General features: G+C 36.1%; 3 protein-coding genes and 1 long non-coding RNA gene across 6 annotated transcripts; 3 read left to right on the top strand and 1 right to left on the bottom strand.

Moving 5' to 3' along the window:
- The first annotated feature begins 2,773 nt into the window (after nt 1-2,773).
- On the top strand, nt 2,774-8,944 carry LOC108843609 (uncharacterized). The gene is made up of 15 exons (XM_057003187.1): nt 2,774-3,044; nt 3,188-3,235; nt 4,205-5,833; nt 5,911-6,032; nt 6,117-6,176; nt 6,260-6,379; nt 6,490-6,609; nt 6,688-7,000; nt 7,092-7,250; nt 7,331-7,437; nt 7,516-7,606; nt 7,697-7,838; nt 7,943-8,099; nt 8,258-8,374; nt 8,478-8,944. The coding sequence occupies exons 3-15, from the start codon at nt 5,660-5,662 to the stop codon at nt 8,860-8,862; spliced, it is 2,067 nt and encodes a 688-aa protein (XP_056859167.1). The 5' UTR covers nt 2,774-3,044; nt 3,188-3,235; nt 4,205-5,659; the 3' UTR covers nt 8,863-8,944.
- A 560-nt stretch (nt 8,945-9,504) lies between these two features.
- Nucleotides 9,505-11,129, top strand: LOC108841653 (transcription initiation factor IIA subunit 2). 3 transcript variants are annotated; one of them, XM_018614414.2, is made up of 4 exons: nt 9,505-9,654; nt 9,799-9,933; nt 10,030-10,080; nt 10,781-11,129. In XM_018614414.2, exons 2-4 carry the CDS (start codon nt 9,805-9,807, stop codon nt 10,919-10,921), a joined length of 321 nt encoding a protein of 106 aa, XP_018469916.1. In that variant the 5' UTR covers nt 9,505-9,654; nt 9,799-9,804; the 3' UTR covers nt 10,922-11,129. The 3 variants fall into 3 exon arrangements, with proteins under 3 accessions (XP_018469916.1, XP_056859169.1, XP_056859168.1); XM_057003189.1 differs by having other exon boundaries at nt 9,545-9,654; nt 9,773-9,933; XM_057003188.1 differs by having other exon boundaries at nt 9,557-9,699.
- Nucleotides 11,130-11,458: 329 nt separating this feature from the next.
- LOC108841655 (alpha-glucan water dikinase 2) lies at nt 11,459-18,620 on the top strand. The gene is made up of 32 exons (XM_018614415.2): nt 11,459-11,659; nt 11,832-11,890; nt 11,962-12,071; nt 12,146-12,209; nt 12,288-12,379; nt 12,467-12,617; nt 12,729-13,043; nt 13,137-13,247; nt 13,325-13,423; nt 13,499-13,633; nt 13,734-13,822; nt 13,890-14,024; nt 14,114-14,276; nt 14,388-14,477; nt 14,617-14,802; nt 15,018-15,077; nt 15,171-15,215; nt 15,316-15,375; nt 15,467-15,619; nt 15,711-15,794; nt 15,887-16,063; nt 16,154-16,260; nt 16,360-16,573; nt 16,672-16,775; nt 16,851-16,980; nt 17,081-17,206; nt 17,300-17,410; nt 17,504-17,596; nt 17,681-17,854; nt 17,934-18,026; nt 18,110-18,225; nt 18,298-18,620. The coding sequence occupies exons 2-32, from the start codon at nt 11,837-11,839 to the stop codon at nt 18,500-18,502; spliced, it is 3,846 nt and encodes a 1,281-aa protein (XP_018469917.1). The 5' UTR covers nt 11,459-11,659; nt 11,832-11,836; the 3' UTR covers nt 18,503-18,620.
- LOC130508037 (uncharacterized) lies at nt 17,848-19,142 on the bottom strand. The gene is made up of 3 exons (XR_008942716.1): nt 18,659-19,142; nt 18,092-18,529; nt 17,848-17,989 (listed from the first exon to the last, which is right to left on the bottom strand). It is a non-coding gene; the product is annotated as an uncharacterized LOC130508037 (long non-coding RNA).
- Between the last annotated feature and the right edge of the window lie 84 nt (nt 19,143-19,226).

Below are 19,226 nucleotides of genomic sequence, written 5' to 3' on the forward strand. Positions count from 1 at the left end.
CTAAACCCAAACTATATACCCTAAATCCTAAATCTAAATTTAAATCCTAGACCTTAAACTCAAACCATAAACTCTAAACCCAAAATCCAAACTCTAAACCCTAAATCCAAATTCTAAACCCTAAATCCTAAACCTTCAACCCAAACTGTAAACCATAAACCCGGACTCTATACCCTAAAATGTATTTGAAAATACATTTGATGATCATTAACCCAAAGGTATTTGAAAATTTTGGGTTTATAGTTTACAGTTTGGGTTTAAGGTTTATGATTTAGGGTTTAGAGTTTGGGTTTAGGGTTTGGGTTTAGGGTTTAGAGTTTGGATTTAGGGTTTATGGTTTGAGTTTAGGATCTAGAATTTAAATTTAGATTTAAGATTTATGGTATATAGTTTGGGTTTAGGGTATAGGTTTGGGTTTAGGGTTTAGGGTTTGGTTTAAAATTTAAGATCTAAGATTTGGGTTTAGGGTTCGAATTTATAATTTATGATTTAAAGTTTATTCTTTTGTAATTTATAATTTATTTATTTATGTGACATTAATATTTATGGTAATATGATTGAAATAAGGAAAGAGGTGAATTCATAAGTTCACCTCAGGGTGAACCTAAGTATTGTTCTTTTATATAACATATGATAACACGTATCAGGTTTGACGGATATGTACTCATATGACTCATATATCTAAGAGTATAAGTGATTACATCGATTTCTTTATCGGACTGGTTCTCGATTGTATATGTAGTATATTGCGATGAATGTTGAATAACACATTCACCTCAAAAGCGAATCAATCATCATGAAGAAAAATCACAAACGACCATTGCATTAATTTTGGAATATAGTTGATTGTAAATCATCGGTCTTACTATTGTAGTTCATAAAAAGAAGGTCATATACTCCAATGACCTTTGTGGAAAAAGGAGTATATTAATTATCATGTTGCACGAGAGTAAACTTCAATGTTGCATACTAAAGATCTTTGTGGAAAAGGTGTCGATGCGAGATCCAGTTAAATAATTTTAGAAGATGCAGAAACAAACAGGGTCAAAACTTTCGTTGAAATAGCAGGGAACTGGAAGTCTGGAATGAACCAAAACATTATTTTGGAGAAAAAATTCACATCGAAAACGTAAAAATAGCTAAACATTACATAATTTAGATCAGTCCTCACTGTTCATCTCTTTGTTGATAATGGGTGATTTCAGGGACTAATAAATTCAAGTTTGAGATTTCGACAACAACAAAGGTCGTTCTCCATAAAAAGACTAGTTAGTTAATTAGACCTAAAACTATATATATATCTAATATCTATACATGTTTCTTCAAATATATGCTCATGAGTCATGAAACACACTCATAAACTCTTTCAAGTATGGTCTCTGTACAAAACTTTTATCGTTCACAATCACATCTAATATGTGTCTCGTTGGAACGGGATAGTTGCTAAGTATTCGATGAAAGTGGATGGTATGCAGCAACAATGACTCCAAAACAAGAAAATTGGTCATCCACATGGAATGCTCTTGATGACAAAGATAGCTTGTTGAAGTGAGATTTCCGACTCAAGTTTTTCGTCTAAGGAAAATCAAGCTAGATATATTATAAACTCAAGTACTGCAAAACATCATGATATATATGCACTCTTATATATGTATATTGTATAACCTTTTCCTGCTTTTTCTTAGATTTAGATCAAATTTTCAGATTTCTGAAATGATGATTTCAAATTTAAAATTCGGCCAAAAGAAAGTATTATTAAGTTTCTAGAATGGATATGTGGTCCAACAAAGAAGACAAACCAGCAAATCTGTATTAGTTTATAGAATACATAATTTTTCTTTTGAAAAAAATAGAATATGGTACACACGAGAGAAAAATAAAGTAAAGAGTAAAAAAAATAGGAGGCTGACAGATCCGGAAAGAGCTAGAAAAGAAACGTGACCAATTTTGTATTCATTAAAGGAGACAACTAAGAAACGTGACAAAAGCTTTAAACTGTGTGTTTTTGGGTCTATATGGTCAACTTGGAGCTGTACATGTGTCGATTCCTCTTTTTCTTCTTGCTTCTCGTTTCTTCTTTTTCTTTTCTGTTTAAGCTTTTTAGGTTCACAATCACTTAAAAAATTTAAAATTCACTGTCAGCTGTCTTGCCTCAAGTAGGCTTGGCCGACACACCCTAACAATTTTATATATACACATATATTTCAGGTAAACTTTTACTAAACTTTCTCTTTAAATTAATTTAGGGTGTTACTGCTAGATGTCTATTTGAAAATTTCGATCTTGATTTACTTGTAACTTTAAGTTATCATGGTGATACAACTTAAGAGTTTTTATTGTTGATATTCAAAATTATACTACTTTTTAAAATGTTAATAAGTAAAAGGAAATATAAAACTATAATTATACATTTTACATTTTCACTGAATAGATTAGCTGAAACAATTATCGAAAATAGCTAAGTTAAGGTATATTAATTTCAGTTTTAACATTATTAAAAAATGATTAGGAAAATATATATTTCTTAGTTTATAATATATTTTTTCCAATTAGTATTTCAAAGGATAACGGAGCCGAGATTAGCCACTGAACCAAAGTCCAAGTGTAAATAACTAGAGCCGAAGAAACCTAGCGATGATTTGTCTTTTTTTCTTCTTAATATATATAGATGAAGCCGCCTAAGCTACAGCTTTATGCCAGAATCAAAGCCCTACATGTCTCACTCAATTCAGGATCCTTCAATTCAATTATATAATTGAAACCTGATTAACGCACTAATCAATACTAGTTAAGTTAAAAATTAAGCTCATTCTTCGTTGCATTATTATATAAAACCCTCTCTCGCCTCCTCTTTAGTATTCATTCTCCACTTTCTCCTCTTCTTAGCTCTCGCTCATATCACTCTCTATCTTTTGCCCTAGCTAACTTGTTTTCTTCTTCTTTTTTTCTCAATCCGCTTCACATCAGTGCATCCTCAGAATTAATGGCTTTTTCTATTGATTTTTTGCTGGGGTTTCGATGAATCGCCATTTTCTGAAATTATGGTCAGTCTGATTCCGTTTATCTAGTTTATTAACTTGCAATTGTAGTTTACAGATATGACACATGTTTTGTTGAATGGTTAAGTATTGTTTGTGAGATCTCTCCATATATATAGTTTGAGAAGTCAGATTGTTTGCATGTGCAGATTGATGCTCATGGATGAGAGTCTTAAGGATGTGTCTCGCCTTCTCAGGTTTGGTTTCTCATCTCCATTTTTTTTCTGTTTGACGCATAGTGTGTGTTATATAAAATGTCTCACCCTTGATCGTACTTCTGTTGTTTTTTCTTTTGTTACTTCTGTTAAGATGCGTACTGTGTAAAATAAAAAGAACATAATAATGCAAGGTCCCTTGTCTAATTACTTAATGTCTATGTTCCTTTCACTAATGAACAGCTTAACAGTAGTTAATTATGAGCATACAATAAAAGAAAATTGTTTGTCTCTTGACCAGCGAAATTGGTCAAAATTAAAACACAGAGAAAATAAATTGACTCTTTGTGGTTCTTGATTTCATTTTCTCGCATCGTCTTTAGTTATTTAAACCTAAATGGAGTTTGAAAGCTTCATTAGATTCCCACTTTAAGGTGTCTGTACCCAAAATTACATCATATGTACGAAGTACGAACACATCTTTGTTTAATTTTCCCCTTCTTTTTGCAAATTAACACTTCATCATATAATGGTTTTTTTTTTCTTTTTTTTTTGCTTTAACATGGTCTGTATTAAGTTGAACTCTCACTATGTTTCTATTTGTAAGCTACTTTTAGAATTAAGGCTTGATCTTTGTGTTCCTTGTCAATAAACGTTGATGTCTCTCAATAATAGGCCAAATCGATCCAAAAAGCTCAAGGGTAATAGTTGAAAACACCTTGGGAACCTCTTTTAGAAAGCAATGATAGTTTCATCTGTGTTCATAAGCCTCTAAATGTCCAAAAATAAATTTTAACTTTCTTTGAGAAATCAGTGGCTTGAGTAGAAACTCCATTGGGTTTATAAGGTGGATGCTTAGATTAAAAAGGGAATGGAGCTTGTTACAACTGAAAATAAACTAAGAACTCTATTGACTGGAGACAAGCAATCTATTTTTGTGCATAATTCAGGTTTATATCCGCATATCTTTGTAATATGAAAATTTAAATCTGTTCATCTGCCTTTGTGCAGTGGTAAACTGGTGAGTCGAGATAAGTTCTGATGACGGTTTTACTACGGGGATGCCGTGGTTAACTAAACTGGAGACTGTCAGGTTCGCTCGAGTTGTCTCTCATGTCTAGACCATTTGTGAGAAGGGATTTTTGTTTGCACCATTCACCCCCGCCTTTCTCTAAGATATGCAATAAGTATTATTCTCACTTGAGAAAAAACAGTCTTATATTTTAGATGCTTTTTTTTGTTCACCAAAACGTTAAGAAACCAGGTGACCATCTCCCTAAAACCATCCAAAATGAAAGGTCTAGTCGTCTAGAGGCTAATCTGTAGGTCACAGCCATTAGAGCCGCGTCCACCTCTAGATTAAAGTCTGTTACTTCTTCCATCAAAATCTGATCCTTGAAGATTTACGTACATAAGTAAGTAGACAGAGTGCATACATAACATGTTCATTAATATTTCCTCCTAACCAGATAAAATCATTTACACTTTGGATGCCAAACTTATGTCTAGAGTTATAGAGTTATCAATATTAACTAAGAATTTATATCTTGCACTACTTAGCTACACTAGTTTACTTGATAATAATTTGGGAAGTGGGGGAGAGGGGGGGGAGGTGTTGTATTATTCCCTTCTCATTCGATGGTCTAGATGTGCGAGGTGACTCTCCTGGAGGTGAAGAGAAATGGTGATTTTGTAGGAAGCATCCACACCACAATGGTATTTCCTAAAAAGGTTAGAATATTTTCGGCTTGTGAAACTATTGTATTGTTAGATTTTGGACCAGTGATCTGCTCTAATGAAACACATGTGATACTTCCGAGTATAGTTGTGTGAGCTTTTTTTTTCTCAGGTTGAGTGTAACATCATGCCATAATTCAAACGCAGAAGCAATATCAATGATTTTCTTGCTAGAACTAATGAAATTAGAAAACGGATAAAAAATCAAAAGTGCGTTAATCGATGAAGGAGGAGAGTGAACGAAAGTTTACCTTTTTGGCTAGATGTCACTAATTTTCTCTCCTTCATCCATTTCATGCCGCGACAGAAAAGACCAAAGGGAATGGGTGTGTTTACATGACGTAACGCCAAGTATTTAGAGATTGCTTGTAAATTCATACGTACTAGTACTCGGTAGATTCTATTTACAAATGAAAGTATGTATCTAACTACGATCAGCAAACGGAAAATATGAATATAATTACTTTTTGAAAAATGGATTGTATTAGCATTAAACAGGTATTATTAAGTGATGTGACAGTCAGTGGGGCCATTGTTTCCACTAACATATCATTCATGAAAACCATGTTCTCAATAGACGTGTACTTTGGGTATACGGATGTAATGCGTGTGAAGATTCCACCAACCCATCAATGAAGTGCAATAATATGTAGATATGCAAGTACTTCCCACAAAAGCAAAACTAAAAGAAGCTCGAAACTTAAAGATAACACTTGTCTAATCTTGAAGATGAATCAAAGCATCTTTTACAAGTTGAAGATAAATCAAAGCTATCCGATCCACAGATTATCTATTTACATAAGCCTCGACCTCATATATCCCACAACACATACGAAAGAAAGACAACGAGAGAAAGTGATGTCGGAACCAGCTTCTGTTCAGTTGGATATCAAAGACAACCATGTATTTATCCCTAACCCTCCTTACATACATAGCTTCATATATTTTGTCAATACTGTATATGAATATTGCAAATGCAGGTGGTGCTGAAAAATGGTATAGTCGAAGTGACCATATCAAAACCAGATGGTTTTGTCACTGGAATCTCTTACCATGGTGTCAACAATCTACTAGAAAGTCACAATGAAGACTATGACCGAGGGTATCGTAGAAACTGTAGATACACTATATATATACATGGATGAATTTTATTACTAGTCATATGGTATGTTTTGACCAAACTCAGGTACTGGGACCTTGTTTGGAGCGAGTATGGAACGCCTGGAACCACAGGGAACTCCGAGCGGTATGTATGCATCGACCAAGCATACAGTAGTTCTATATATAAATGTTTATTTACATGCATTGTCATAAATGTGGTCGAGGCAGGATCAAAGGCACAAGTTTTGAAGTAGTAGTGGAAAATGAGGAACTGGTAGAGATTTCCTTCACAAGGAAATGGGATTCTTCTCTCCAAGACCATATTGCTCCCATTAATGTCGACAAGAGGTATCTCATATATACACATAGAGATAAATATATGTGTGATAGTGATATATGTATTTTTTTTTTTTTTGTAACGACAGTAATAGAGAATTGATTTGGATTTGTATACTTAGGTTCATAATGCGTAAAGATATAAGTGGATTCTACTCATACGGAATATTCGAGCATCTAGCTGAATGGCCAGCTTTTAACTTGCCTCAGACAAGGATTGTTTACAAGCTTCGTAAAGACAAGTAAGTAAAGTAACTAATGTTTCAAAAAATCAACTTGAAGGTGATATTAGTGAACTTATAAGTATTGTTACATGTCAGGTTTCGATATATGGCAGTTGCTGATAACAGGCAGAGGAGAATGCCTCTTCCAGAAGATAGATTGGGTAAGAGAGGAAGACCTTTGGCTTATCCTGAAGCTGTTCTTCTTGTTCATCCTGTTGAGGAAGAGTTCAAAGGAGAGGTTGATGACAAGTATGAGTATTCATGTGAGAACCAAGATCTTAAAGTGCATGGATGGATCTCCCATAACCTTGATTTGGGTTGCTGGCAGATCATTCCTAGCAATGAGTTTAGATCAGGTGGCTTGTTGAAACAGAACCTTACTTCTCACGTTGGTCCAATCAGTCTCGCTGTATGTCTTTCTTCCTCCTGAAAAAAAATGTTGGAACCAATGGGTTCTTACTTAGCCATTTGAAACACAAATGATTATTGTTCATACACAGATGTTTATAAGTGCTCACTATGCGGGTGAGGACATGGTGATGAAGGTAAAAGCAGGGGAGTCATGGAAGAAAGTGTTTGGTCCTGTTTTTACTTACCTCAATTGTTTGCCTGACCAAACATCTGATCCTCTATCGCTATGGCAAGACGCTAAAAACCAGGTCTATTCATCAACTTTGGTGCATATAAAACTTATATGAAGAGATGAAACCTAACCTTAAAGGAAATGGTGTTTAATTAGATGTTAATTGAAGTCCAAAGCTGGCCTTACAGCTTCCCTGCTTCAGAAGACTTTGCATTGCCTGACAAGCGTGGTTGCATCAGCGGTAGATTACTAGTACGAGACAAGTAAGCACTCACATTCCATAATCACCACATCATTTTCTCTCCATAATCACTCTACTTATGTGTTTTAATTTCCTTCAGGTTGCTTAGTGATGAACTTTTACCAGCAAATGGAGCTTTCATAGGTTTGGCTCCACCAGGAGAGGTTGGATCTTGGCAAACAGAATCTAAGGTGAGCCTGGAAATAGTATTTTGCACCATCTAAGTATAATATCTATTCAAGCTATGAACTTATGGTTAAATCAATTTTTCTTATATATAGGGATATCAGTTCTGGACAGAAGCAGATGCAGATGGTTATTTCACCATAAATAATATCCTAGAAGGTGAATACAATCTCAATGCTTATGTGACAGGATGGATTGGAGACTATCAATACGAACAACTGGTTACCATTACTGCAGGTTAACTTTTTTTCTTCTTCTTAAAATAACATTGTAATCAAGATCATATATAGTACTCTGTGTCAAGAATTGAGACAATAGTCACACTCTGCACTTAAAACCAGGATGCAACATTGACGTAAGCAGTATCGTGTATGAACCGCCCCGAGATGGGCCAACTGTTTGGGAGATAGGAATCCCTGACCGGTCTGCAGCTGAGTTCTTTGTTCCAGACCCAAATCCCAAATACATCAATAAACTATATATTGGTCATCCTGACAGGTAAAACATGATCAAAGATGTCACAACTTTGGTGGCTTGATTAAAATACTAATTAACATAGTAAAGCTTACAGGTTCATTTTACAAAAAAAAAATGCATGCAATGTACAAAACAAGCACTAACAAAAAGTAGAAACCGAACTTTTTACACTTATGAAGGTTTAGGCAATACGGGCTATGGGAAAGATACACAGAACTATATCCTAAGGAAGACTTGGTGTTCACCATTGGCGTCAGTGATTACAAAAAAGATTGGTTCTTTGCACACGTTACTAGGTAATGGTACATTTTGAACCATTTCACATATATATTCTTTAAATGAGTAAAAACAAAGAGGAAAATATACTTAACATATATTTTTTGTTGTAATATCTTACAGGAAAACAGGAGATGACACATATGAAAAAACGACATGGCAAATCAAATTCAAGCTCGAGAAGGTGCAGGAAAACAGCACATACAAACTTAGGATCGCACTAGCAACCGCAAATGTAGCGGAATTACAGCTGAGGATGAACGAGGATGAGAGTGAAAAGAGTTTGATTTTCACAACTGGCGTAATAGGACACGACAACACGATCGCAAGGCATGGGATACATGGACTCTATAGACTTTATAATGTGGATGTACCAAGTGAGAAGCTTGTAGAAGGAGACAACACTTTGTTCTTGACACAAGCCATGACCACCATTGGAGCTTTTAATGGTCTCATGTATGACTATATCCGCCTTGAAGAGCCTTGTTTAGCTTCGAACTTTCACTAAATTGTGCTTTTGTGTGTTTATTTAAGCATGGGTGTTTGTAATGGATTTCATAAGTAACGTCTTTTTTTGTTTGAAACACTCATAGGTAATGTCTAATGGGTTTATTTAAGCATGGGTGTTTATAACTAAATTCAATATCTAAACCAAATCTGACACGAAAATTTGAGTCCAAATTCAACCCAATTTTATAAAAATACATTAGTAGCATGGTAGTTTGAATACCATGTTTTATCCGAATGTGGCCTGAATTAAATAGGTAAAATCCAAAAACCAAACTGGATAAATACATTTAATTTAATATATAGAATAAAAAACAAAAATTTTAAATAAGTAATTCAAATATTTAGTTATGTTATTTTTTTATCCGGATATACATTATCAAGTATATATTATGTTTATTAAAACCTTTACTTTTATGTGATTATGTGATTTTTTTTTTGATAAAATATTTGAACTGATCTAGAACCCAAAATCCTAAAGATCCAAAAGTCTAAAAAATTGAACCCATATGCAGATCGACCCGAATAAAAAGCACTAATGTGCTCTGTATTGGCCTGTTGGGCCATATAATACTCCTTCATATTTTACTTTATTACAAACTTAAGGGTAAAACCGTCAAATATCGTGTCTGATCCATCGCTGCCTATATATACAGTCGCCTGCAAAAGCTAGGGTATAAAAGCCCCAAATCATTTCTCCACTCAAAGAGACAAAACTCCTTCGCAATCGACCAAACGGTAGTAGCTCCTGCATTCACCGTTCAATCTTATCTCCTTTTGTCTCCGGAGATCGGTAAACCATCTCCCTCTCTATCACTTCCCTCTCCCCTCTTGAAGTGTTAGATTCGTCAAACTCTTTTATTTCGTCGAAAACTGTTTCTCAGATTCTCGATTTGCTTGATTTTTTGAAGAGTTGAGTGATTGCTCGAATTTTCAGATCGTTATGGCGACGTTTGAGCTGTACAGGAGATCGACGATCGGGATGTGTTTGACGGAGACTTTGGACGAGATGGTTCAGAGCGGTACGCTGAGCCCTGAGCTTGCTATCCAAGTCCTTGTTCAGTTTGACAAGGTTTTGTTTTTTTTTAACTTGTGTTTGACTGATGATCTTGGAGCATTTTGGTTTGCTTCTTTGGATTTTTCTGATATTTATAATGTGTCGTTGTAGTCCATGACTGAAGCTCTTGAGAGCCAAGTGAAGACCAAGGTGTCGATTAAGGTGAGCTTCTGTGTTGTTGCAATTTTAATCCTTTTTTTGTGAAATATTGAATCTTTAGTTTTTAACTAATCTTGCTTTGGACCCTATGCAATTTTTATATATCATGGAACAATGTTTTAGAGTAGAAATTTTAGGGTGTCTTTAACATTCGGGTTCAGTTAGTTTCTGATACCTCTAAAAGTGTCATACATTATGTCAACTGTTAAGTTTCTTTCAGTGGCAACTTGTTTTAAGCTGTATGTATGGGTTCAGTTACCTGCCTGATAATTAGGTGCTTACAGCCTTACATACATTGGTTATCTCAGGAAATACTGAAATTGTCATCAATTTCTATCAAGATTAGAGTTTTTTTAGATGTCATATATCAATAATTAGGTTGAAGCTAGCACATGTGTGATTTCTCAGAGCTAAAAAGTTCAACTTGAGATTAAGCTGTGTGGATTCAGTTATCTGGCTTATAAGCAGGAGCTTACTTCTGTTACTACAAGACTTTAGATTTGTGTCAATTTATACAGATTAATCACAAGTTTTTGTGCTAGTGTCTCTAATGCTTGACATTAATTTTCTTTCGTCATACTATCTGCTAACACTATTTTCATAGCCAAATGCTAAATGCTGCACTCAAGATAAGATAAAGCTTTGGCAGATGAAACAACCAGATATTTAATCTCGTTTCTTCTTTATTTGATTTCCTGTACAGGGGCACCTGCACACTTACAGGTTCTGTGACAACGTCTGGACCTTCATATTACAGGACGCGATGTTCAAGAATGACGACCGTCAAGAGAATGTGAGTCGAGTGAAGATAGTGGCATGTGACTCTAAGCTACTCACACAGTGAGATGTAAATTCTCAGCAGATAATATGCTCACTCCCTTTGTAATAGATTTTGAGTTTTGTTACTTCACTTAAACTCGGCACTTGTTATATGTTGAGCTCCATTTGCAGCCATCAATTTAGCCTTTATGTAAATTCTCGGCCCAAAGACATATGGGGACAATGTTGCTATGAGACAGTTCTTAAGATCTTGAGATTTCGTTTATTTGATATATCAGCTCTGGACTTCCGAATTTCAACATACTGATATAGTAGATTTGTACAAAACTGTGTCTTAATGGATTGACTGGTGTCAAAGTCATTGGTTACTCTCGCTTCTTGTTCACTCTCCGCTTTTTTTTTCTGTGTTTGGGAATGTGAGTTGTCATTTATACCTTTACAGATGTGTTTTCACCAAAGCAGAAGAGAATATGATTCCTGTAAATTTCTTCCAGTGATTCCACGACTTTGAAGCATAGCGGTTAATGTCACTTTTTTTGTCTCCTTTGTTTTAAAGCCACACGGCATTTTTGGCATCTTTGTGTGGTCGTGTTAGTGCCAAGTGAATTGGATCCTTCGGTTTATAAAGGGAACATTGCTTCTCTCAAACTCTCCCTTATGGTGCCATCTGTGTTGCTGATACTGTTTACAAAATACTGTACTGATACTAGTTTGTGTATTTCTTAAGGAGCTCTGGAGATTTGTTACTTTTAACGCGTAAAAACAGCTCAACTTCGTGAAGAGAGGCCAACGTTAACAAAAGGTACACACATTAAAAAACTGGCTGGATTGTTAGTTTTACTTTTATGCTGCTTCAAGATAACATCACGATCGATAGTGGATTAATTTGAACTTCAATTTTCATTGCTATCTAAGATTATTCATAAGTTTTCCATGTCGTTGAGGTTCACTTGTTACCTTTTTTTAATGAATAGCTGCCATGGCGACCTCTAAGTCCAATAGTTTCCAGCTAATCGAGGGAATGGAGCTTCAGGTCTGTTCTTTCCTCTGTCCTCATGGAATTTACAATATCATATTTTGGACTTAACCTTCTTGTTCATTCAGACCACTGTCACTGGATTGCCAAATGGGAACAGTGTAAGAGCTGAGTTTCACCTCAAGAACTGCACTCGCACATGGATTCTTCATTGGGGTTGTATTTACCAAGGAAATAAGTGAGTGATGATCTTTAAGATAAAGACATAATACTTCAAATATCTCCATGTTTTTGACTTTTGTTTATCTGTAGCAACTGGTTTGTCCCATCAGAACATTCCACGAAGCAAGGTGCATTGCAGACTCCCTTCGTGAAGGTCTGCATAACCTTTTTGTTTCCTTTTTATCAATAAGATTTTAAGCTTTTCTGAAAAGTGTTTACTACACAATTGCAGAGTGGGAACGATTATGTAGTGATCCTTGAGCTGCGTGATCCAAAAGTACGTGCAGTTGAATTTGTTTTAAAAGATGGCAACCGTAACAGATGGTACGTGTTTTGTTTCTTTCCTTTATCTGAGTTATGCTTGTGAGGGTATGAACATAGAACCTGACCGACTGCTAATGGTATTTTCAGGTTGAAGCAGCATACTGGAAACTTCCGTGTTGAGATTCCGTGGAACGAACTGCATGCTCATCATCGAATACCGAAGCATCTGATAGAAAGAAGAGCATATACGATATGGGACCGGAAAGGCCGGCCTCAAAACTCTGCACGTGAACAACAGGTGAAACTAGTCCCATCTAGTATCCATTACTGATCTGCTTATTACTTATCTTTGTGTTCTTTGAGTTATGACAAACAGTGCTGTCTCTCTTTTCTTGCATGTGTTTTTTAGATGGACTATGAAAATGCCCTAAGAGAGCTTCAAGCCGACCTGGCTAGAGGAATATCTATAGACAATCTTCAGGCTAACTCTTCAATACCAGTTGAGAAAGCAGTTATCAGTGAGCCAAAACAAACAATGAACTTGCATCAACCATCACATCGCCGGAAGCATGATGTTCAAAAATGGTTACAGAAGTATGCGGAACCAATCACTAAAAATGCAAAAGTGAATAGTTCAGCCCTTGCAGATCTCTTGAAGAAATCTGTAGGCGAAGAAGATGTAGTTTTACAGAAAAGCTTCCATGTCAGAAATTACGAAATTGCGGTTCGGAATACAACTATTTCATACAGTCTTTTTCATTACTGATTGTTTTCTGTAACTTCTAGATTATTCATGGGATGTGTTTTTGTTTATTAGGTCCTCCAGAAAAATGTTAACGGTGATTGTCGCTTATATGTTGCCACAAACATGGCAGGTCCAACAGTACTTCACTGGGGAGTCGCAAAGTCTTCTCCAGGAGAGTGGTTGGTAAGATGTTCTTGCATCTTTATAAATTTCCTTAATCACAATCTTCTCAGTAAGACTCATTTTACAACTCTATACAGACTCCACCACCTGATGTGTTGCCTGAGAAGTCAAAAATTGTTCACGGAGCATGCCAAACATATTTTATCGATATGTCGAGTAGAGAACACACGTATCAGGTGAAAGCTTATGTATTTCTATCCTAAGATATCTTTATCTACTAACACCTTTCATCTTTCTTTGCATTGTAAAAGCTTATTGATATTAATTTCAAACGAAGCGGCTTTGTTGGTATCCAATTTGTGATATGGTCTGGAAGCTACTGGGTAAACAATAATGGAGCTAACTTCGCAGTAAACCTGAAATCATTATACAGTAACAGTGGCAAGGTCAGTTTAGTGTTGTGTTTATCTTACCATCAGTGGAATGATAGTGTTGGGATGCTCTTTGTCAAAATATTTCAATTTTAAACATGATTATCCTCCTCAGCTTGGCGTGGATGGAAAATATATTCTCAAATGGTTACTTGATGAAATAGCGGAGCGAGAGAAAGAGGCGGAGAGATCATTGATGCACAGGTGAGTCAGGGTATCTTAATGGAGTAGTTCAATGTCAGTGAAGTTACTTATAAGCATAGCTTGGCAGGTTCAACATCGCAACAGAGTTGACTGAGCGTTGTAAAGATGAAGGAGAAGGTGGATGTATTGGTATAATGGTATGGATGAAATTCATGGCCACTAGGCATCTCACCTGGAACAAGAACTACAACGTGAAACCTCGGTAGAGTTTCATTTGCTACTTTTATTTGACTCCTTTTTCTTTCATCTTTTGATTAGTTTTTTTTGTGCCTTACCTCTTTTTTTCCGCAGGGAAATTAGTGAAGCACTAGAAAAATTCACCAATTTGATGGAGAAAATATATCTGCAGCAACCGTATCAGAGAGAAATTGTGAGACTAACTATGGCACTTGTGGGTCGTGGAGGTCAAGGTGATGTTGGTCAGAGAATCCGTGATGAAATCCTTGTGGTTCAGGTACATGGTTCAAAATTTTATGGAGCTAAACCTTTCTCCTTATCCTGTTATGGTATATTATTTGTACTCACTTCGAGTTAACCCTTTCTTCTATTGATTATCTTTTGTTAGAGAAATAATCACTGCAAATCCGGCATGATGGAAGAGTGGCACCAAAAGTTGCACAACAACAGTAGTGCAGATGATGTGATCATTTGCGAGGTACACATAACTATCTATACTTGCATCAAAGATTGGTAAAGTTCAAGAAGTTTAGTTTGTTTCTGTTGTAGATATCAGCCTCTTTTAGATTATATACCTGGAGGAGTTTCTGATGGTTTGTTGTATTCTTCTGCCATAGGCTCTCTTAAACTATGTGAGATCTGACTTTAGGATCGATTCCTACTGGAAAACGCTAAAGGCCAACGGTATCACTAAAGAAAGGCTTGCAAGTTATGACCGCCCCATTGTATCAGAGCCTCGTTTCAAAAGTGATGCTAAAGAAGGACTCATCCGTGACCTTACAATGTACTTGAAAACACTCAAGGTATATATACCAAAATCTCATCTTTATTTTCTGCTACAGCTGGCAGTCTTCTTTCTTTTCCTGATACATAGAAGAAGCTTCAGGAGAACACTGTAACGTATAACTAGCGATAGATAAACCCAATACTGTTATGGATATATGAGTCTCTATTAGATTATGATTGCTTTGAAATTTATATTCTCAACTAAACAAAATATTTGTACCTGCCATTGTAGGCAGTTCATTCAGGTGCAGACCTTGAGTCTGCTATTGATACGTTCCTTTCTCCATCCAAGGTAATCATTTCATGTTTTGAAACCTTCACTTTAATGTCCTGGGACATGTATCGTCGCTTTTTCAAGAGCTCATTCTTTCATTTTCTCTTCCAGGGTCAAAATGTCTTTGCTCTCAATGGTTTATCACCGAAGTTGCAGGCACACTTTCTTCATAGCCCTATTATCATTTCAATACAGATATTTTCACTGTTTTAATCACACTGAAGACTTGTTAAATGACATTTGTATTGTTTGGTAGGATCTACTGAGTTCAGTTAAGAGGCTTGTTCGCGAAGAGAATGCTGCGCTCCTTATAGAGGTTGGAGTAGCACATCTTCTTTCTATAGCTTAGTGTTGGACCATATATGTTTATGCTTGATTTTAAACAAAAAAAAAACTTAATTCTGCAGAAGTTAGTTGATGCTCGCATTGAGCTTCACCCTGCATTAAGAGCACCTCGTACACGAGCAAAAGATTTACTATTTTTGGACATTGCATTGGAGTCATGTTTTAGAACAGCAATGGAAAAGAGACTCATCTCTTTAAACTTCAGTAGCCCGCCGGTATCTTTCTCTCTGTAGTTTGAAAATCTTAGTCTTTACATCGAAGAGTGGGGACATGAATTGATATGCTTTTCTCACTGCCTGAGAACAGGAAGTTTTATTTGTTATCTGCGTAATGCTTGAGAATCTGTGCTTATCTACATTCAACAATGAAGAGGTTATCTGCTGTACAAAGGCATGTTGTTGTGTTTCTGTACTTTCGCCTCACTTCTTTGATTGTCGGTATACTTATATGCATATTTTTCGTGCTTCTCTTTCGCGTTTCAGGATTGGTACCGTGTCAGTGAGACTTACAAAGCTCATGATATTGAGTGGGCATTGCAAACAAAAGCAGTACTTGACCGTTTACAATTAGTACTTGCTGATAGATGCCAGCATTATTTTAGATTAATACAGCCTAGTGCAAATTATCTTGGTCAGATGCTACGAGTTGACAAGCATGGGGTATTTTGAAACTAAACACGTGCTTCTTGTTTGTGAAACAAGTTTGAAACTTGAAGGTTTTATTGATTTTGGTTTCTTTCTCTCTTTCAGATTGATGTTTTCACTGAAGAGGTTATAAGAGCAGGTCCAGGAGCTGTTCTATCAACTGTTGTTAACAGATTTGATCCTTGTCTCAGGAAAATCGCAAACTTAGGCTGGTAAGATATGTTTTACTGTGAATTTGAGCTAAAACATCAGATTATAGATAGATTACTGAAACATTTATTGTTTTCTTTTTTGCTCTACTGGTTGAGCAGTTGGCAGGTTATCAGCTCGGCTGATGCATATGGATTTTTGGTGTGTGTGAATGAGTTAATCTCAGTTCAGAGTAAAGTGTACTCAAAGCCAACTGTAGTTATTGCAAGTAAAGTCACAGGAGACGAGGAGATCCCTGATGGTGTTGTTGCTGTACTGACTCCTAGTATGATTGATGTCTTGTCTCATGTATCTATCAGAGCAAGAAACAGCAAGGCACGTACTATTGTCTGCTTACAATATATATATCATCAAGACAAATTATAAACCTACATTTTATTGGAGATATCAAACTAAGTGTTTGTCTGATGCAGATATGCTTTGCTACATGCTTCGATCAGAATGTTCTCAGGAATCTGAAGTCGAAAGAAGGGAGAGAAATATCTATTCATATAAATTCTACTGGTTTAGTTATCAGGTAATATGTTGTCACTGTTCTTTATGTTAAGACAATGGTTTTATTATACCTCGGAAGTTATATAATCACTTGCAGTGGTGGCAACAACTCCGATGGTCATGTTCGTCATATCTATATCTCTTCTGTTTCACGGGGAGTGATCTCAAAGAGGAGGAAGTTCTGTAGCAACTATGTAATTTCATCTAAGGAGTTCACTTCCGAAATGGTAAGTCAAGATCAGGTTAATGAAGATATCATTTTTGAGAGTTTTTGTTTTTCTAAAATAGATAGTACTATTTGAGTTTTCATTTCACTGAGATTCTTAGGTTGGTTCAAAATCATGCAACATCAAATTTCTACGAGAAAGAGTTCCATCATGGATCAAGATACCTACCTCAGTCGCACTTCCGTTTGGAACATTTGAGTGTGCACTTTCAGATGATACCAATAAGGTATAGTTAAAAAACGTAGTATGTGATCAAAGATACAACTCATCCTCTTTGAGTTTCTTATATATATTTTTTGGTGGATCCATCGCTTTTCAGGATGTAGCATACAAGATCTCTGCCCTTAAAGTTTCTCTTAACAGGGGAGACATGTCAAAGCTCAAAGCGATTCAAGAAGCTGTTTTACAAATGAGTGCACCAATGGCTCTGGTAAATCTAAGCATATATAATTGTTTTTCTTGTCATCCTCTGTTCATGCTTTCTATATGCATCACATATTGGGGTTTATGAACGCTTTGGTAGAGAAATGAACTGATTCACAAACTGAGAAGTGAAAGAATGTCGTATCATGGAGATGAATCAAGCTGGAACAGATCGTGGATGGCAATCAAGAAGGTTAATAATCTATTTTGAAGGGGTTTGTTGTGTGTTATGAAAATAACCAAGCACTTCCCTGATCTTGTGAACACCAACATATAGGTCTGGGCCTCAAAGTGGAACGAAAGAGCTTATGTCAGTTGCAAGAAAACCAGAGTTGATCATGATGCCGTCTGCATGGCAGTCCTTGTTCAAGAAGTCATATGTGGTGACTATGCTTTCGTCATTCACACAAACAATCCTGTCACTGGTGATCCTTCAGAAATATACACAGAGGTAAAACTGAGAGACCTTGCTTCGTTTTATGTGCTGGTCTTGAGTAAATATCCAATAATCAAGAACTTGCGTCTCTCAGATTGTGAAGGGTTTGGGAGAAACGTTAGTTGGAGGATATCCAGGACGAGCAATGAGCTTCATCACCAAGAAAACAAACCTCAAGTCACCAACCGTGAGAAACAAGAAACATATAATATTTGCCAGTCAACTCCATTTATATAGAACTGATATATATACCTTTTCTTGGCCGTGCAGGTGATCACTTACCCAAGTAAGAGGATAGGTCTGTATTCTAAACCATCAGTCATATTCCGATCAGATTCAAACAACGAAGATCTTGAGGGATACGCAGGCGCTGGACTTTATGACAGGTTCGATTGTGTGTTCCTCTCTGTTTGTCTTTTTAAAGCAATAAGCTCCAAAAACGGTTATTGGAAGTGCAGTGTGATAATGGATGAAGCGGAGGAAGTAGTGGTGGATTACTCAAGGGAGCAGTTAGTAGTGGACAAAGCATTTCAAGTGCGTCTCTTCTCAGCCATTTCAGAAGCTGGGAATGTCATTGAGACACTCTATGGTTGTCCTCAGGACATTGAAGGCGTCGTCAAAGGTGGCATTATTTACGTCGTCCAAGCTAGACCTCAACTCTAAGCTTCTCTCTACCGCTAAGACTTGCACCTTATATATATGAAACGTGCACCATATGAAAGTTAAGTTTGTAATCAAAATAATATCAAGCTGCATTATACTGCGAATGAAACCAGAAAAACTAAGGATCTAAACTTGCAAGTCAAGTAAGTAATTTACCTAAAACAACGGTTTATTCGCGGTAGTATTTTATGATTGATCCCACAAAAAGACATCGCAAAGGAAGGCTTATGATTACCGCAAAGTTGAAAAAGTTGAATGGACTGGTCCTGATCAATAGACCTCTGTTAAGATAGTGCAGAAGGATAAAAATGGAGGTGCCACAACAGTTTGAAGTTTGAGAAGAGGTGAAAAGTGAATCTAAATTATAATTGGAAAGGAGTTTATCAAGCTCCATAGAAATTTAAAACAAGCACCATTAGAGAGATAAGAGGGTCTCCAAACAATAACTCCAACAAACATAGAAGGAAGAGAGCATTTGGACTGTAACCAAATATATCGTAGAGCTGCAGCTGACTATTGCTTATAAGCAAGATGAGCAATTCTTACTTTAAATCCTTCACAAGAACCTGAAGATAAGCTAAACCAAAAAAATGTCCTGGGCTATCTAGCCAAACTAATTCAAACCACAAATGCAAAAATCACTCTGTTTAAAAAAAAAAATACTCTGTTTCATAATGTAGATGGAGTGACGAAACGCTGTCGTACTAAAACTTGGTCTAATACG

Source organism: Raphanus sativus, chromosome 2 (assembly GCF_000801105.2).
Source record: "Raphanus sativus cultivar WK10039 chromosome 2, ASM80110v3, whole genome shotgun sequence".
NCBI lineage: Eukaryota > Viridiplantae > Streptophyta > Magnoliopsida > Brassicales > Brassicaceae > Raphanus > Raphanus sativus.

Bases quoted from the DNA above. Each gene is read 5' to 3' on its own strand.
- LOC108841655 (XM_018614415.2), top strand. From the start codon at position 11,837: ATGGCGACCTCTAAGTCCAATAGTTTCCAGCTAATCGAGGGAATGGAG. The intron at 13,248-13,324 runs GTAAGATGTTCT...AACTCTATACAG, and splicing joins CTTCTCCAGGAGAGTGGTTG to ACTCCACCACCTGATGTGTT. The intron at 14,277-14,387 runs GTACATGGTTCA...ATCTTTTGTTAG, and splicing joins ATGAAATCCTTGTGGTTCAG to AGAAATAATCACTGCAAATC.
- LOC108841653 (XM_018614414.2), top strand. From the start codon at position 9,805: ATGGCGACGTTTGAGCTGTACAGGAGATCGACGATCGGGATGTGTTTG. The intron at 9,934-10,029 runs GTTTTGTTTTTT...GTGTCGTTGTAG, and splicing joins TCCTTGTTCAGTTTGACAAG to TCCATGACTGAAGCTCTTGA. The intron at 10,081-10,780 runs GTGAGCTTCTGT...TTTCCTGTACAG, and splicing joins AGACCAAGGTGTCGATTAAG to GGGCACCTGCACACTTACAG.
- LOC108843609 (XM_057003187.1), top strand. From the start codon at position 5,660: ATGAATCAAAGCATCTTTTACAAGTTGAAGATAAATCAAAGCTATCCG. The intron at 5,834-5,910 runs GTATTTATCCCT...TTGCAAATGCAG, and splicing joins TGGATATCAAAGACAACCAT to GTGGTGCTGAAAAATGGTAT. The intron at 6,610-6,687 runs GTAAGTAAAGTA...GTTACATGTCAG, and splicing joins TACAAGCTTCGTAAAGACAA to GTTTCGATATATGGCAGTTG.